The 14478-nt window shown below is 51.6% G+C and overlaps 4 protein-coding genes across 4 annotated transcripts; 3 read left to right on the top strand and 1 right to left on the bottom strand.

Moving 5' to 3' along the window:
- Positions 1-1109: 1109 nt before the first annotated feature.
- On the top strand, positions 1110-3981 carry QC762_113915 (uncharacterized protein; the record flags this gene model as incomplete). Its single annotated transcript, XM_062885815.1, has 2 exons — positions 1110-1527; positions 1994-3981. The coding sequence occupies 2 exons, from the start codon at positions 1110-1112 to the stop codon at positions 2926-2928; spliced, it is 1353 nt and encodes a 450-aa protein (XP_062748731.1). The 3' UTR covers positions 2929-3981.
- A 329-nt stretch (positions 3982-4310) lies between these two features.
- On the bottom strand, positions 4311-9687 carry CLB2 (G2/mitotic-specific cyclin). The gene is made up of 5 exons (XM_062885814.1): positions 7052-9687; positions 6793-6844; positions 5508-6737; positions 5317-5455; positions 4311-5261 (listed from the first exon to the last, which is right to left on the bottom strand). The coding sequence occupies exons 2-5, from the start codon at positions 6796-6798 to the stop codon at positions 5164-5166; spliced, it is 1473 nt and encodes a 490-aa protein (XP_062748732.1). The 5' UTR covers positions 6799-6844; positions 7052-9687; the 3' UTR covers positions 4311-5163.
- Positions 7587-9212, top strand: RML2 (mitochondrial 54S ribosomal protein rml2). Its single transcript, XM_062885813.1, has 2 exons — positions 7587-8933; positions 9000-9212. Exons 1-2 carry the CDS (start codon positions 7979-7981, stop codon positions 9176-9178), a joined length of 1134 nt encoding a protein of 377 aa, XP_062748733.1. The 5' UTR covers positions 7587-7978; the 3' UTR covers positions 9179-9212.
- Positions 9688-11357: 1670 nt separating the features above from the next.
- On the top strand, positions 11358-14409 carry QC762_113890 (uncharacterized protein). The gene is made up of 3 exons (XM_062885812.1): positions 11358-12555; positions 12634-13103; positions 13158-14409. The coding sequence occupies exons 1-3, from the start codon at positions 12299-12301 to the stop codon at positions 13895-13897; spliced, it is 1467 nt and encodes a 488-aa protein (XP_062748734.1). The 5' UTR covers positions 11358-12298; the 3' UTR covers positions 13898-14409.
- The last annotated feature ends 69 nt before the right edge of the window (positions 14410-14478 follow it).

Below are 14478 nucleotides of genomic sequence, written 5' to 3' on the forward strand. Positions count from 1 at the left end.
ACCGTTTCTCTCTCTCTCTCCTTTTGCTTGTGATCTTGGGTTTGATGCAGTGGTTACCGTCGGCTATGTGAAGAGGAATGTTGTGCGCGCATGGACAGCAGCGGGATGCAGGTCAAGATGCGATGCATTGCAGATGCAAGACAGACTTCTCGTCTGAGCATGCAAGGCACCGATCGATTCTTCTGGGCTTGAGCTCTCGAACTCCTCATTGTTGCCACTGTCTCGGTTCCTGTCTGAGGTTCCTGTCTGAGGTTCCTGTCTGAGGTTCCTGTCTGAGGTTCCTGTCTGAGGTTCCTGTCTGAGGTTCCTGAAGCAAGCACGAATTTCGAAACACCGATGGGCACTTTTGGATTTTGAATAAGGGACGGAGATCGGAGACGGGGATTGGTCTCGGATTGCGGGGCCGGAGAACCTAACTGTAAAAGCCGATATAGGTATGTGGCCGGGCCTTTCCGCTCTGGCGTTGACGCGCTTCACCGCAACGAAAGGTATCCAAACCCTCTTCCGAGGAGGAGGCTGGTCTCGGCTTTGCGAAAGGGACGAAAAACGGACGTGCAGCGGACGAGATAAGATTTTGATCTAACTTGATCCAGAGCTTCCATGTGGGACCACCAAAAGGCCAGCGAACGAGACGTCTTTCTCGGCGCTTACACAATTCATCGTGTGTTGGGCCACTCAGAGATGAGACTGCACATTTGAGCAAACCCAAGAAGACGGTGGAGGTTTTGTACAGCTGGCAGTTCCACCCCCGTGTTCCCCAAACAGGGCGAGCAAATCCGGGGCGTTGCTCTCGCCTTGTTGCACCTGCGAGATGGGGGCCAGCATGTGCCTGGTGACCAGCTAGACGTACGTAAGTGGGAGCCGATGCAAGCGTGGGTCGGGCATCAAAGGGGGAGAATGTTCGAGGGCACCTCCCACGGGCAGATTAAGGTTGAACCACTGGCAGTGGCGGTAGGTAGGTAGGTGGTGCAGGTGCAGACACTGCCATGACATGTTCTTTCCCACCTTGATCGCATTCTGCATCAATCCTATTGGAGCCGGTTGAGACTAGACACGACACTGCTTCCTGTTTACTTAAGATCGATGGAAACCCCGAACCACTGTCTATCATGACGCTCCTGGCCAGACACTCCCCTGGCTCTGCTGCTTTCACCTCACTGATCAAACATCTCCGCCGATCTGGCATCATCGACATCCTCATCTCTTGGAGAGCATCCACAGTTTACTGTATTGTCTCCCCGATATCAATTCTGAAAACAGTCCCACGGAATTCAGCCGCTCGTCTGAGGAACACAGTCCGGAGGATCTATCGCAGCAACAGATCAAAGATGGCAGGACCACAGACGAAACCTTTGCCAAAGGGCCGTCAATCCTACACTGCTCATGAAACAACACCAATGTCGACGACAACAAAAGGAAGGATGATGGATTCCAGGGTGATGAAGCGGCAAAGCCAAACTGCCATGGCGAAGAGACAGAAAGTGTCAGTTGTAGCATCACATTGCAGTCCGCATCCAAGACACAAAAGTAAGCATTTCTTTCAGATCTCACTTTTGCATCTTGAAGAAGCATTGTTTTCTGTCTCTTTTCATCGGTGTTTTGGCTCTTCATTAGCGTGAGCTGTGCCTTTGGTTTACTGTTTCTCTGGTTTTCGTCCGAGCTATTATGTTGCTCTCTGCGTCAACGAAGCCTTGCAGGCTGGAAGAGCAACTTGTTCACGTGTGGGCCTTCCGGCGGCGACAAGTGAATAGAATGGTTCTCTCTAGTAATATTGTTTGTTCAAGTGAATAGCCCTCAGTCACGCCAAACCTCTGCCTTTTCAGTCCTCCCACTTTTTCACCCATCAAGTTTCGCCGGAACTGTCACTGCCAGCAAACTCCAACTGCCAAATTACGTCCACTGCTTCTGCTTTTGCGTTGCAGTTTTCTTCGTCCTTTCTCAGCAAACACGCAGAATTCGACGAGTTGCTAACGAAGGACCATCGAAATTACAGATCTCGAGGACTTCCTCACAACCAAGATCTTCCCAGACATGTATCTAGGCAACTTCGTGAACATCCTTCAGTTCAGCCACCAGGGAGTCGCAGCCCAGGGCTCTTCTGATTCTGATCCCAAGACCCAGCTATCGTCTCGACGCGGCAACCCTTGCTCGTTCCGCACGCTTCTCAATGACGGTGCTTCATCTTGCAATTCTCTCAGCAGCAGCACCTTTAAGGAGTTGGACAATGGAGACATTCGATTTGACGACTCCGAGTGTATCTCCATCGGCCGCACCCTAGGGAACGTCCCAAACCATCAGTTGCAGAAGCGTGTGGACAGCGGCATTGTTCTTGAGACGCAAGGTCGTAATCTTTACTCAGTTCCCGCGGACCTTCTTGCGCCGGAAAATGAGCACGGTGACGAAACCATGGGCGACTATAGCTGTATTGAGCAAGATATCGACATGGCGATCTGTTCACCCATCTTCACTACACAAGACCACACGTTCAAGCGATCATTCAGCGCAAACAAGTTCCCAGCCGCCAGTAACCTGTCAGGCGTTTCAGAATCCGACAAGCAGGTGTTTGGCTCAATGGAGGCAATGAACATGCCATTCTCCTTGAACGAACCCGTTTTGAGAAGACACAACAGATTCCCTTTCCGCGACCACGATGCCGCCAAGGACGACGAGGACGATGACATGTCCATCATTTCCGACTTCTCGCTCATTCCCAGCTACCCCCCTGGCGGAATCGACCAACAGTACAAAGTCAAAGTGAAAGTCGGCCGGGCAACCTTTAAGCGACTTCTCAAGATCCAGGCGAAGGTTGCCACCAAGACTGTTCGCCATATCAAGCGATCCTGTCGCGAGGCCATGGGGCAGGCTTTTGACCATTCCAGCCCCGTCTATAAACCGGCTACCTGTGTCCGTGTTGGGGGTGCCTGTTAAGCTGAGGAGAAACACAGCAGCTGTCGATGTACAATAATTTTGGAGTTTGTTATTCCACAAGAGTCACTCGCTATTTATCACCCACCTCATTTTTGGACTCACCACACCTATCACCCAGCACCAAGACCTGAATGCGACTGCTCGGCACAATACAGTACCAACCGAGATCCCGATATCATGATATCACAGCATGTCACAGCCAAGGACTACGCGCAAGGGATGGCAGATCCGTCAAGTAGAGCACCATGAAGAAGCAAGTGTATCATCCACTGGCTTTTTTGCCTCGTTTTCCGGTTTGACAATGGCGCTGGATTCTCGCCAGCATCACCGCAGTCAAGATGCCAGATACTGGACCCGGACAGCTGTGGCCTTTACCGAGGAGGATCCTACGATATCCAAACCGTACAATACAGAGAAGAGCGCAATGGAGCAAGCACCGGCTATTTTGCAAGGAGCGAAGGAACGGCATAGGAGGGGGAATTGGCATGAAGAGGGACAAAAAGCAAATTTGGGAGACTCGCATGGAGAGGAAACTTTCGGGCGGAGAATGGGAGTGAGGTTAGAGAGTAGAGGGAGGGAGGGAGAGCTACAACAGCGATCAAACGGTCCTCTGCTTCACAAAGGGAATAACCCGCAGCGGTCATTCTCCATCCTCTCGCTGCTCGCTTTTCCTTCGCGGTTCGATTCGTTTTTCTTTCTCTTTTGTGTTATTGCGCAGCATCCCTTTGGGAATGGTTTTACCACTTGGGCACCGGTTATCGGAGTTTGGTTGGGCTGGGTTGGGTTGGGCACGGAAAAGTACATTTGATACCCCCTTGTTGATATTCTAGAGAATTCACCTGCTTTTCTTTTTTGCTTTTACCCCCTGGTTCTGCATGTTGTGTTTTTGCCATTTGATAGGCTATTTTTTTATTCTTTTTTTTATTTGGCGGGGGGGGGGGAAGCACTGGATGGTTGTGACGGTATGGCACCTAAGGCAGCTAAACATATCCTGATGTTGAATAGTGACCATAGGCATAATAGTAATACATTGACGATTTAAGTTGTGATGAAGGCCATCTTGCTTTGGGTGCTGCATGTCAACCCACCCCACGTCTGCTGTTAAAGAACAAGACAACCTCCTGTCTCACAGAATGTCCAGTTCGATCATCACAAGTAAACTTCTTTAGGTTGTTGCGGCTTCATGATACTGACTGGCCTGCACCCCTTCACAGCATCGCGGTATTCCTCAGTGTTCGTAACTCTCTCTCTTCTCTGTGATCTATCTCTGTACACTTCCACCCAGTCCCCTCTTGCCACATCATCATTAACCCTGTCTGCCTTCAAAACAACAACAGAAACACGCAAAAACACAACAAACACAATCCCCAAGAACACCAATGTACAATGCAATGCTTTCATTCCCGATGCTGCCGTCCAGAAACCCATCATCGCCTACAAGTAAACCGACAGACAGACTAATACTATATGTACACGATTTTTTTACCCCCTCACCAACCCCCCGTTGCGGCCTCTCCACTTTCCTATTCCTTCTTTCCTGTACCTGTGTGAAAGATATGTGTACCCTTTCTTCCTTTCCTTCCCTTCTTCTTCCCAATAAGTCTGCTCCTTTTCTCCGCCCGTTTCCCCTGCTGTCCCAAATCTTGTCCGGAACCGCTTCCAATGTGCCATTAACATGCACGATAGAAGCAACCGGGGCGAGAGCGAGAGACCCCATCCAAATCTCCGGTTCTAATCGGTGTCGTTGCTGTCCCCCTGAACAGAACGACGACGAGATTCCAGCGATAGCAAAGCTGAGGGGGAAAAGAACAAAGTCATGGTACAAAAATCATGACAACGAGCAAACTAGGCAATAAAACAAACCAGACCCGAAACACCATCCCGTCTGCCCCAAGACACCGGGCGCCGCCGCGATAAAAATCGACTTTGTGACAAAAAATAAAAACAATGAACAAAAACCCTGCCCATGCCGTATGAAAAAACTAAAGACGCCCGGCTGTGATACTGAAAGACACCTCCGCCAATTAACCTTCAGTGGATATCCGTGATGATGAAGTGACGATAGCAAAAACACCCAGGCCTGTCGTGGCCGGGTGTCCAAAAAATCCAGATGCCGAACATGGAACCATGATCTACAGCTAATCATGACGTGTCGTCAATGCGCCGAATCCAACCACAGAGTGGTATCCTGAGACTGTACAAGACTGGACATCAGAGGTTTAGAAGGGCCAACAGTTAGGCATCGTCCGAGATTTGGTCGACCGTTAACCCAAGGTTTTGGATCCCAAGCAGACCGGCCTGCTTCTTACCCCAAGCGCGAGTCACGATGGATGCTATGCGCAAAGTCAGCATGTGCTTCAATAGAGCATGAAATGATTGGACACTCACCCTTGAGGAACTTCTTGCTCGCGTATTTCTTGAAGAACGCCTCATGGCAGACGGGGCGGGCCAGGTAGTCCACCATCAGGCGATAAACGGGGTCGATTTCCGCCTCAGTGTAGCCGGCATAATAGGCCAATGTCTCGTCCTACAATTGAGTCAGATGTATACACGATCGCAAAGTCCTAAGGGAGGCTTACCCATTCTCCACGGTTCAGGCACATGCGCGCGCAGTACATAGCAGCGGCGGCAATGTGGCTGGGGCGGTAGGCCATGAACCGATGGTCCAGCAAGCTGATCTCCATAAGATACTTGCCAAGAGTGCGGGAGTGGATGTCGTAGTTGTCAGCCTTGGAAATGCGACGGAGGAAGTTCATTGGGTTGGGGTAGCTGAGGTCGTAGTTGAGGGTTTGCAGAACGAATCTCTCGGCACTCAAGATCTCGGCCTCGCTGAATCCATCGTCGGCGACGTGACGGAAGTTGGCAATGTGAGGTGAGAGAACCTCCTCGTACTTGGAAGCGATGAACATGGCGGTAATGCCAACGAGCTGAAGACGGTCGAGCTGCACAACCTTTTCGGACAGGAAGCGGTCGATGATGTTGACGGCAAGGAAGAGGGTCTCGGGCAGGAGATGGAAGCGAGTGTGAACCTCGACAAGCCAGTCGATCAAGATGCCGCGCGTCTTCCACTCCAAATCATCCTGGTGGTCCATGTAGTGGGGGTTGGGGACCGAGTTGCATTCCAGATCGCGCAGGTACTCGAAAATGTCGTTAGCATATTCGGCGACCATGAGCGGGTCATCGTAGTCCTCGCGGTCGAGATCCTCGACACCTTCGGGGAAGACATGCTCGGCAGGTTCGGCAGCAACGGGCGCAGGGACAGCCTCCTTGCGGCGGAGATCCTCCTCGATGTTGGAGCTCTTGACGCGGAAAGACTCCTCAACCTTGGTCTTCTTCTCAGCCTCGAGCGTGTGCACCTTCTTGGGGGCCGGCTCGCTCTCCTCTGCAACACGCTCCTTCACCGCAGCGCTGGCTGCAGTAGATGTGACCTTCCTCTTCAAGGGACCAATGGCGCCGGCACCAGTTTTCGAGACGACTTTTGTGTTGTTGGCTTTCTCCTTGAGAGGAACAGCAGCTGAGCGAGTTGTCGCAGTTGTTCTCTTCTGAACGCCAGCGGTGGCCTTGGGAGCGAGAGCAGCCTTTGCTGGCTTCTTGGCCTCGGCAGCATCGCCCTTCGTCGCATTAGTGACATCACCCAAAGCATTACGCTTCCGCGTGGGGTTGGCGGCGACAGTGGTCTTCTTGGACTGCAATCCCTTGGAGGCCAGCTCGTCCACCTTCAAGGTAGCGGCCTTGGCACGAGTAAGACGCGTCGTGTCAGTGCTGTTCTCGTCGTTTTCGTTCGCTACCGAACGAAGGTTTCTTGTCCTCTAATGATGATGTTAAGATGAGGTCATGGCATGAACAGGATGTGGTAGTACTCACAACCATCTTGGCTGATATGATCCGAGATAAGTCAATCGAATGTTAGGTAGAGCTGATGCAAAGAGTCAGTCGGTCGGTTCCCAACGCGTCGGCACAAGCAAATGGACAAGTGAGGAAGAGGTCGAGCACAGCAGTGGGAATTGGATTGGCGTACAGTGGTCCCTTAAATGACGCGACAAATAGGAAAGGGCAGTGTATGTATGTGTGTGTGTGTGTGTGGGTGGGACTGAAGGTAAACAAAAGGAAGGGCGAGGCTTACCAAAGATGTTGGGGATAACGAACAACACGGGCAGGCGGCGTGTCTTCTGGTGGATATGCCTAGGAAAATCGGGAGCCGTGGTGACGGGGGCCCAGTCGTTGATTTGCTGTCGGAGTTGAGAGTCGAGATCACGGATTGGCGACGCGTTCCTGGGTCAAAAGGAGAACGCTCGAGTTGATCACGACGACAGACAGCCTGCCACGGTCGATGGCGGTGCCAATGGTGGAAGCGTTGCTGGGTAGTGGGTGGAGGTCTTTGGGTATGGGAAAGAGAGGATGTTGACAGAGCTGTCTTGTTTTTAAGAACTTGAATGTGGAGGTTGATGGCAGAGTGGGACCTCCAGGGTTCGTGAGCCCAAATCAGAACGCGGTCGTAGCAGAGTCAAAGGGACGCGGTGTCCTGCACTGAGCCAGCGGCTGCCGGAGCAACAGCGGTCAGAAAACGGCCTGATTGGCTGCGGCCACTGGAACGCGCGAGAGAAAGTCCTTGGCGCCCCACCATGACTTTCCCTCAACCCTGCCGATCCAGGGTTATGTATGTCTCTGTCGCGGGAGGGGCATCCAACTTTGATCCAGCTGTCTGCGCATCGCAAGGGCGAACGCGCCGACCCACTGCCCGGTGCACAAGCCAGCAGAACTAGCCACAGAGCCACACAAACCAAGCCACATTTTCCGCCAAGCATCGAGCTTCTCACGCAAAAATCCCAGCATCTCGGGTGGTTATTTGAAGGCTAGGTATACAGAGATCCCCCGACGAGCTCCCCCGACACCTCGCAGCCCATTGGCTGCTTCCAGTCTTTCCAAGGCCCATACGGAGTCTTTTCAATGTCCCGGCTTTGACTCCGGATCTCGACCTGCTTTCGCCTTGCGAACACCCCCCCGAGCTCCCCCGCGGAGCCCTATCCAGGACACATCTATACCATACCTAATGTTGCGATCGCAATTTCGGCCTTTGGCCGCCGGTGTGTCCGCCTTCTGCCAGAGCAGCCTCCGACTGGCTGCCCTGAGGGGATATGCGACCCAAGTAAGGAGCAACCACGACAGCGATGCCTCGACAGCCCTCTCCGGTGCTGGCTCGCAAGCCGATTACGAGCCTGTAAAGATGCGAACATATAAGCCAAGGACACCCGGTCTTCGTCATCTCAAACGTCCGATCAACGATCATCTCTGGAAGGGGAGGCCGTATTTGCCTCTGACCTTCCCCAAGAAGGGGCACGGCAAAGGCGGTAGAAATAACCAGGGTGTTATCACAGTTAGACATCGTGGAGGTGGTCACAAGCGGAGGATTCGTACTGTCGATTTTGAGAGATGGGCACCTGGGCCACACCTTGTTGAGCGCATTGAATACGACCCCGGCCGGAGTGCGCACATTGCCCTGCTGACACGCAAGGCAAACGGCAAGAAGACCTACATTGTGGCGGCGGAAGGCATGAGGGCTGGAGACGTCGTTCACAGCTACCGGCAGGGTATCCCCAAGGACCTCCTCGACAGCATGGGTGGTGTTATCGATCCAGGTGTGTTGGCTTCCAAAACGGCGTGGAGGGGCAATTGCTTGCCAATGCACATGATTCCTGTTGGAACCAATGTCTTCAATGTTGGCTCCCAGGCGAAGGGTGGTGCTGTGTTCTGCCGCAGCGCCGGCACCTATGCCACAGTCATCTCGAAGGAGGAAGAGACTCGCGAAGACGGCAGCAAGGTCGTGACGGGTAGATTCGTCGTTGTCCGGTTACAAAGTGGTGAAATTCGCAGGGTCAGCAAGGATGCTTGCGCCACGATTGGTGTTGCTAGCAACGTGATGCATCACTACAGACAGCTGGGCAAGGCCGGAAGAAAACGTTGGCTGAATATCAGGCCGACAGTTCGTGGTTTGGCCATGAACGCATGTAAGCAGCACCTCTCCCCCCAAGGCAATCTTGTCCCGTCAGCGTGATCACTAACATTCAGGCCAGTCGAACATCCCCACGGTGGCGGTCGTGGTAAGTCCAAGGGTAACAGAATTCCCACAAGTCCCTGGGGTACACCATCCAAGGGTGGTTTCAAGACCCGCCGGAAGAACAACATCAACAAATGGGTGGTCACTCCCCGTGTCCGGAACATGGGCAAGCGGAGAGACAAGAAGACTGCCTAATCCCTCGCCGCGAAACGGCTCTTGTACATTATGTAGATCAGCAACATGTATTCTTCATGAGAAACTGGGAGTGCATGTGCAATGCTGTACCGTCTGTCCAACGTCACCCCCCTCATGAGATCACACCCAAGCAGGCGGCCTGGATGGCCTGGACGATTGGTTGATCTCAACTACCGGCCTTAGCTCGTACGGCCAGACCAGGCGCCAAACAGGGGAAACTCTGGAGACCCATGACAGAGGGGCAGGAAACAAGAGGAGAAGATTCAACGTCTCGTCTAGAATGTAAAACCCAATCGCTGTCGAGCCGCGTGAGAGACTTCCGAAAAGGGTCATTGATATCAATAGTGGGGTAGAGTGTTGCACGCACATACTGCAAAGGAGGGGACAATTTCAGGTAGCTAACGATAGGACTATGCCTTATGTAGACGCTCTGCCTCGTATGATATAGCCTATAGAGGCTGAGGATCTGAATGTGGTTAGGAAAATGTCCTGGGGTGGTAGTCCCTCAGGTGCCTGTGCTCGTAAAGATCACATCAGACGACTTAATGTAGCTCCGCAGCCTACTATAACGGACGATAAGCTAAGTAGTATAAAATAAAATTTCCCGGAACTTTAGTTTTACGTCTTACCTAAAAATTTATTTCGCACCTAAATTTTTACCCTACCATTACTTGAATCTTGTACTGCTCTTTTTACTCGTTATTAACTGTTTTAATGGGGTCGCTGAGAGCACTGTAACTTGTCACGGCTTGACACTTGGTGGGGCGCGGGGCGCACCGCGGACCAATCATTAGTACAGGAGCAAGGACTAATCAGAACAGGATCATTGGGATCGATGGTCGAGTCTATCGATCCAGGACAGTGCCATGCTTGGCATAGGGTCTATATATACGGAGGAACTGGCTGGTGTAGACAGTTCCGCAGTATGCAATTCAGATTGTATTTACGGTATCTTGTGTTTATATTGAGACATCTTGTTGTGCACTGTTTAGCTGCACCGAACCAATTGTCAGAAGTTACCTTCAATCAGTATTGTAACGGTTCCAGGAGTGTATTACAACTATCTGGTGACGACTCTACGAGTACACCGAACTTGAAGAAGAAAAGGAAAAGGGGAATAGAAGGTTTGTCGACATGAGCCTCTGGTATGGCTGAGGGTGTTGGCCAGTGCGCGGTGATAGAAGGTTCTGGAGTAGTGGTCTGTGCGTTCTGGGAATAGCTTCACCAGGGCCGAGGGTTGCCGAGGTCCATGCCAGGCTCAGCCTGTTACAAGTATCCCTTTCAGAGGTTCTGTACAGGGGTTCGTCACAAAGGCATAGTACGACGAGCACTCTATAGGATGCAATATTGTGACGAGCCCCTATCCAGAACCTCTGAAAGGGATACTGATTGAAGGTAACTTCTGACAATTGGTTCGGTGCAGCTAAACAGTGCACAACAAGATGTCTCAATGTAAATACAAGATACCGTGAATACAATCTGAATTGCATACTGCGGAACTGTCTATCTACACCAGCCAGTTCCTCCGTATATATAGACCTAATGCCAAGCCTGGATCATTCTGTTTCTCCCCGGATCATGACCAACTCTTAAGGATCATGAGTGATTCCCAGGAATCACTCATGATTCCTTCATGTCCCGGATAATCCACCTCTTATTAGTCTATCCTCCTTTCTCTTGATTGGCTGCCGAGCCACCTCTTTCCTATTGTCACGGCAGGCCGGACCACTGCACCATACCCACTGTGATTGCTACCAAAAGCTACAAGTGAGCCAAGCTTCCAGGCTTGGCTCGCTCCAGTGGTATATATATGGTGACGCCGCCACAGCCGTCACACCTATTGGTTGTTTTTTTTAGGTGTCCACATCATATTCGTGACAAGCCTATATTTTACAGGCCTCAATAGCACTTATCTAACATATAGTTTTATATATTGAAAGTTATCATAATTTTTTTATTATTAATCTAAAGGGTTATTAATTTATAAGGCTAAACTAAAATTCTAAAGTTAATTTCAAAAAATGAATTAATATTATTAATATCTAGTAATATATATTTCATAAAATAAAAGAGAAGTAAAAAATTAAAGTAGAGGTAAGGTAGGATTTTTAGGCTATAAGCGAAATTTTTAGGTACGATGTAGAATTAAAATTCTAGCAATTTAATTTGGGACTACTTACCGTTTCGTCCGTTATACCCAACGCCCAATTGGGACGACTTGAAAGCGTGTTCAGCCTCAGCTGGAAAAACCGGGGAAACCATTGCGCAAACCTCCATCCAAATCAAGGGTCCAAAAGAGGGCTAGATGAGGATGCATATATTTGAGAACTGGTCCCCCGTGAATCTAGCTGCCACATGTCGTCGATGGCCTGGAACCTGCCACGCTCTCTGGCTCTTGTCTTCCTTGGTGTTTCATTCCTGGTGCTCTGAGACGGTGATTTGCGCTACCCTTGTCGCGTCGATCAGGTCTTGGCCAACCGCGCCAACCACTCGGATGCCGGCGCTCTCGATCCCTCATTGTGGCTGAGCCCCTTTCCACTCGAGAAACACAGCGGCAAACCGTCAACACAGCCGCTTGGCCTCGCACTCCCTTTTGCAAATCTGCGCTGCTTCTGTGTGAAGGAGGCCGGACCAACTCATCATCAGGGTTCAGACTTCAGATCGGTCAATAATAATTCCTATTGCAACAGAAGAAGGAGATTCCCGTTGGGCATCTTCAAGAGTCTGGCTTGGGAAGCGCATCGTTGGATGCTGCGGCTCGTTTGGTATCTCATCCAACATCTTATTATTTTTTTCGCTGGACACTGGTGGTCAATCAATCTTTTCCCTTGTCGTCGCATCTGCAGTCCGACAATCTCGTCACTGGTTTTACCTCCGTTTCCGTACCTACCTACGATCTCCCTTGCCTGCGAATACTACGGAGTATCCCTCTCACACCAACGGGTCTAGTCTGCGGCACCGGGTAGTGTGGCTGCTGTCCGCCCCCAGGCTCCTCTCATTGTTCCTGTCGCCGCAACTCACCACCACCATCACACCGCACTTCGACTTCCCGCGCCCGCCCCGGCTTCTTCTTGTCCCTCTTTTATTCCTCTTTTCTGGGGATTAGCCAGGGGCTTCCCGATGCCCGACGACTCCATACGCCCTCTGATAACTGCTCGCTCCATCTCACCTGCTCCGACATTTCCAACTCGCGATACATTCGATACTATGGATCTCGCCGGCGATAACGTGGTGAGGAAGGGCAAGCTTTCTTGGGTTGTTGCGCTATCCTACGCTATCGACTGGATCATTCTCATCGCCGTTGGCGTCGTTGGATACATTTTAGGTCATATTACACCAAACAAGCGGCCGTTCGCGCTCGACGACCGCAATATTTCGTACGTTTTTAGGTCCCCTCCTCCCGCAATTGATGTCAGAGCCGCTGAAGTTGACGTTTGACCATTTTTTCACTCTAGATTTCCCTATGCCGAACAAGAAACAGTGCCAGTATGGCTCGCGGTTGTCATCAGCGTCATGTGCCCGATTGTCATCATCGCCGTCATCTGCCTCGTTTTCGTGCCCGGTTCCACCGTCCCCCGAGGAACACCCAAGTCATTAATATGGCAGCGCAAGCTCTGGGAGCTGCACCAAGGCTGGTTGGGTTTGGCTTTATCTGTTATGGCAGCTTGGATCATCACCAATGGCATGAAGAACTTGTTCGGAAAGCCGCGTCCGGATCTTCTTGATCGGTGCCAGCCAGACATGGAGAACCTCAAGGATTATATCATTGGCGGGCTGCTCAGATTGAATAGCTCATTAACTCCAGGCCACATCCTCGGTCCTGGCACCCTCGTGAGCCCCAACATTTGCACGAATCCCGACAAGGCTGTGTTGGACGATGGCTTTAGGAGCTACCCTAGCGGCCATTCTAGTTCAGCCTCAGCTGGTATGTAAACTCTTTCACAATGTCAAGGCAGTATCCAAACTAACAATTCTCCAGGTCTCGTTTACCTCTCCCTTTTCATTGCGAGCAAGTTCGCGATAACAATCCCGTTCTTCTCCACTTCAGGCTCGTCGGCCGATCACGAAACCACCGCCGCCGCCTTCCCCTCCAGAACCCGCATTCCCAGCGTCAAGGTCAGCGGTCCGGATTCGTATGAGCTTTCCAACCGCAGCCCCTCAGCCCTCACCAACTCCATCGAAGACCCGGCCCTCTTATCCAAAGGCGTGACGGCAACGAACCGAAAGATAGCAGCAGTCCGCCGTCAGGCCGCGGCGCCACCTCTGTATCTCCTCCTGGTAGCCATCATCCCCTTCTTCGCATCAATCTACATTGCCGGCTCCCGCTGGTGGGATTTCAGGCACCACGCCTTCGACATCCTCTTTGGCTACCTCATCGGCCTCGTCGGCGCCATCTTCGCCTTTAGGTATTACCACCTCCCCATCTCGCGCGGTGCGGGCTGGGCATGGGGTCCCCGCAGCCACGACAAGGCCTTTTGGGCGGGTGTGGGAAGCTACAGCTATGCCACGAGCCGCACGCGCGGCACGTACCGCTCGGGCGACGAGGAGGAGGCCCTGGGCGCGCCTATCGAGCCGTACGGACGGGGAAGCGGCATGAGCAGTGTCGCTCCTGTGGCGCCGAGAAAGGGCGGGTCGCAAGGGATGGACGCGAGGGACGAGGATACGTCATATACCGGGGCTTCGGGGAACGATCACAGCCCTGAGCCACATGCGAGATGAACAACAATAATAACATGATTTGATCGTTGACTCGTTGACGCTTTGTTTCATGTCGTCATTTGGCGGAGGTAGGTGGGTTCTGGATACACACATGTTATTGGAATGACACAAACGACTGGGCTGAACATGGGACTGGACTTTTAGGACGGGCTGGTTTAGGGAAGGGCTGTTTTTTCTCTTTTTTCCTTTCCTTTTCCCCGAAAGGCAGGCCGGTTGATTGATTTGGAAAAGGGGCGAGGCGAGTGAAGAAGGGGGTGAGGTCGTTTTCTTTCCGACAGGGATTTATTGACTCGATCAGCGTTTGGTCGCTTGGTACAACCTCTGTTCTTTTGTCGACTTTTTTTTCATTTGGTAGTTTTGAACAATTCTTTGTAACGGGCGTTGGGGGCAAGCCATTTTCTTTAGGTGTGTATCAAAAAGACAGGTAGCACAGGCCTTTTTTTTATCTTTTTGGGTCCGTTGGCTGGGCAGAATCACATCTGTTTTTACAATCGATTAATCTGTGTGGACCACATGCTAAGTGTGATATCACTTGAGAGAAGCTGAGCATATGGACAAGGCGCTGAACCGTGAAGAAGGGT

Source organism: Podospora pseudocomata, assembly GCF_035222375.1.
Source record: "Podospora pseudocomata strain CBS 415.72m chromosome 1 map unlocalized CBS415.72m_1, whole genome shotgun sequence".
Classification (NCBI taxonomy): Eukaryota; Fungi; Ascomycota; class Sordariomycetes; order Sordariales; family Podosporaceae; genus Podospora; species Podospora pseudocomata.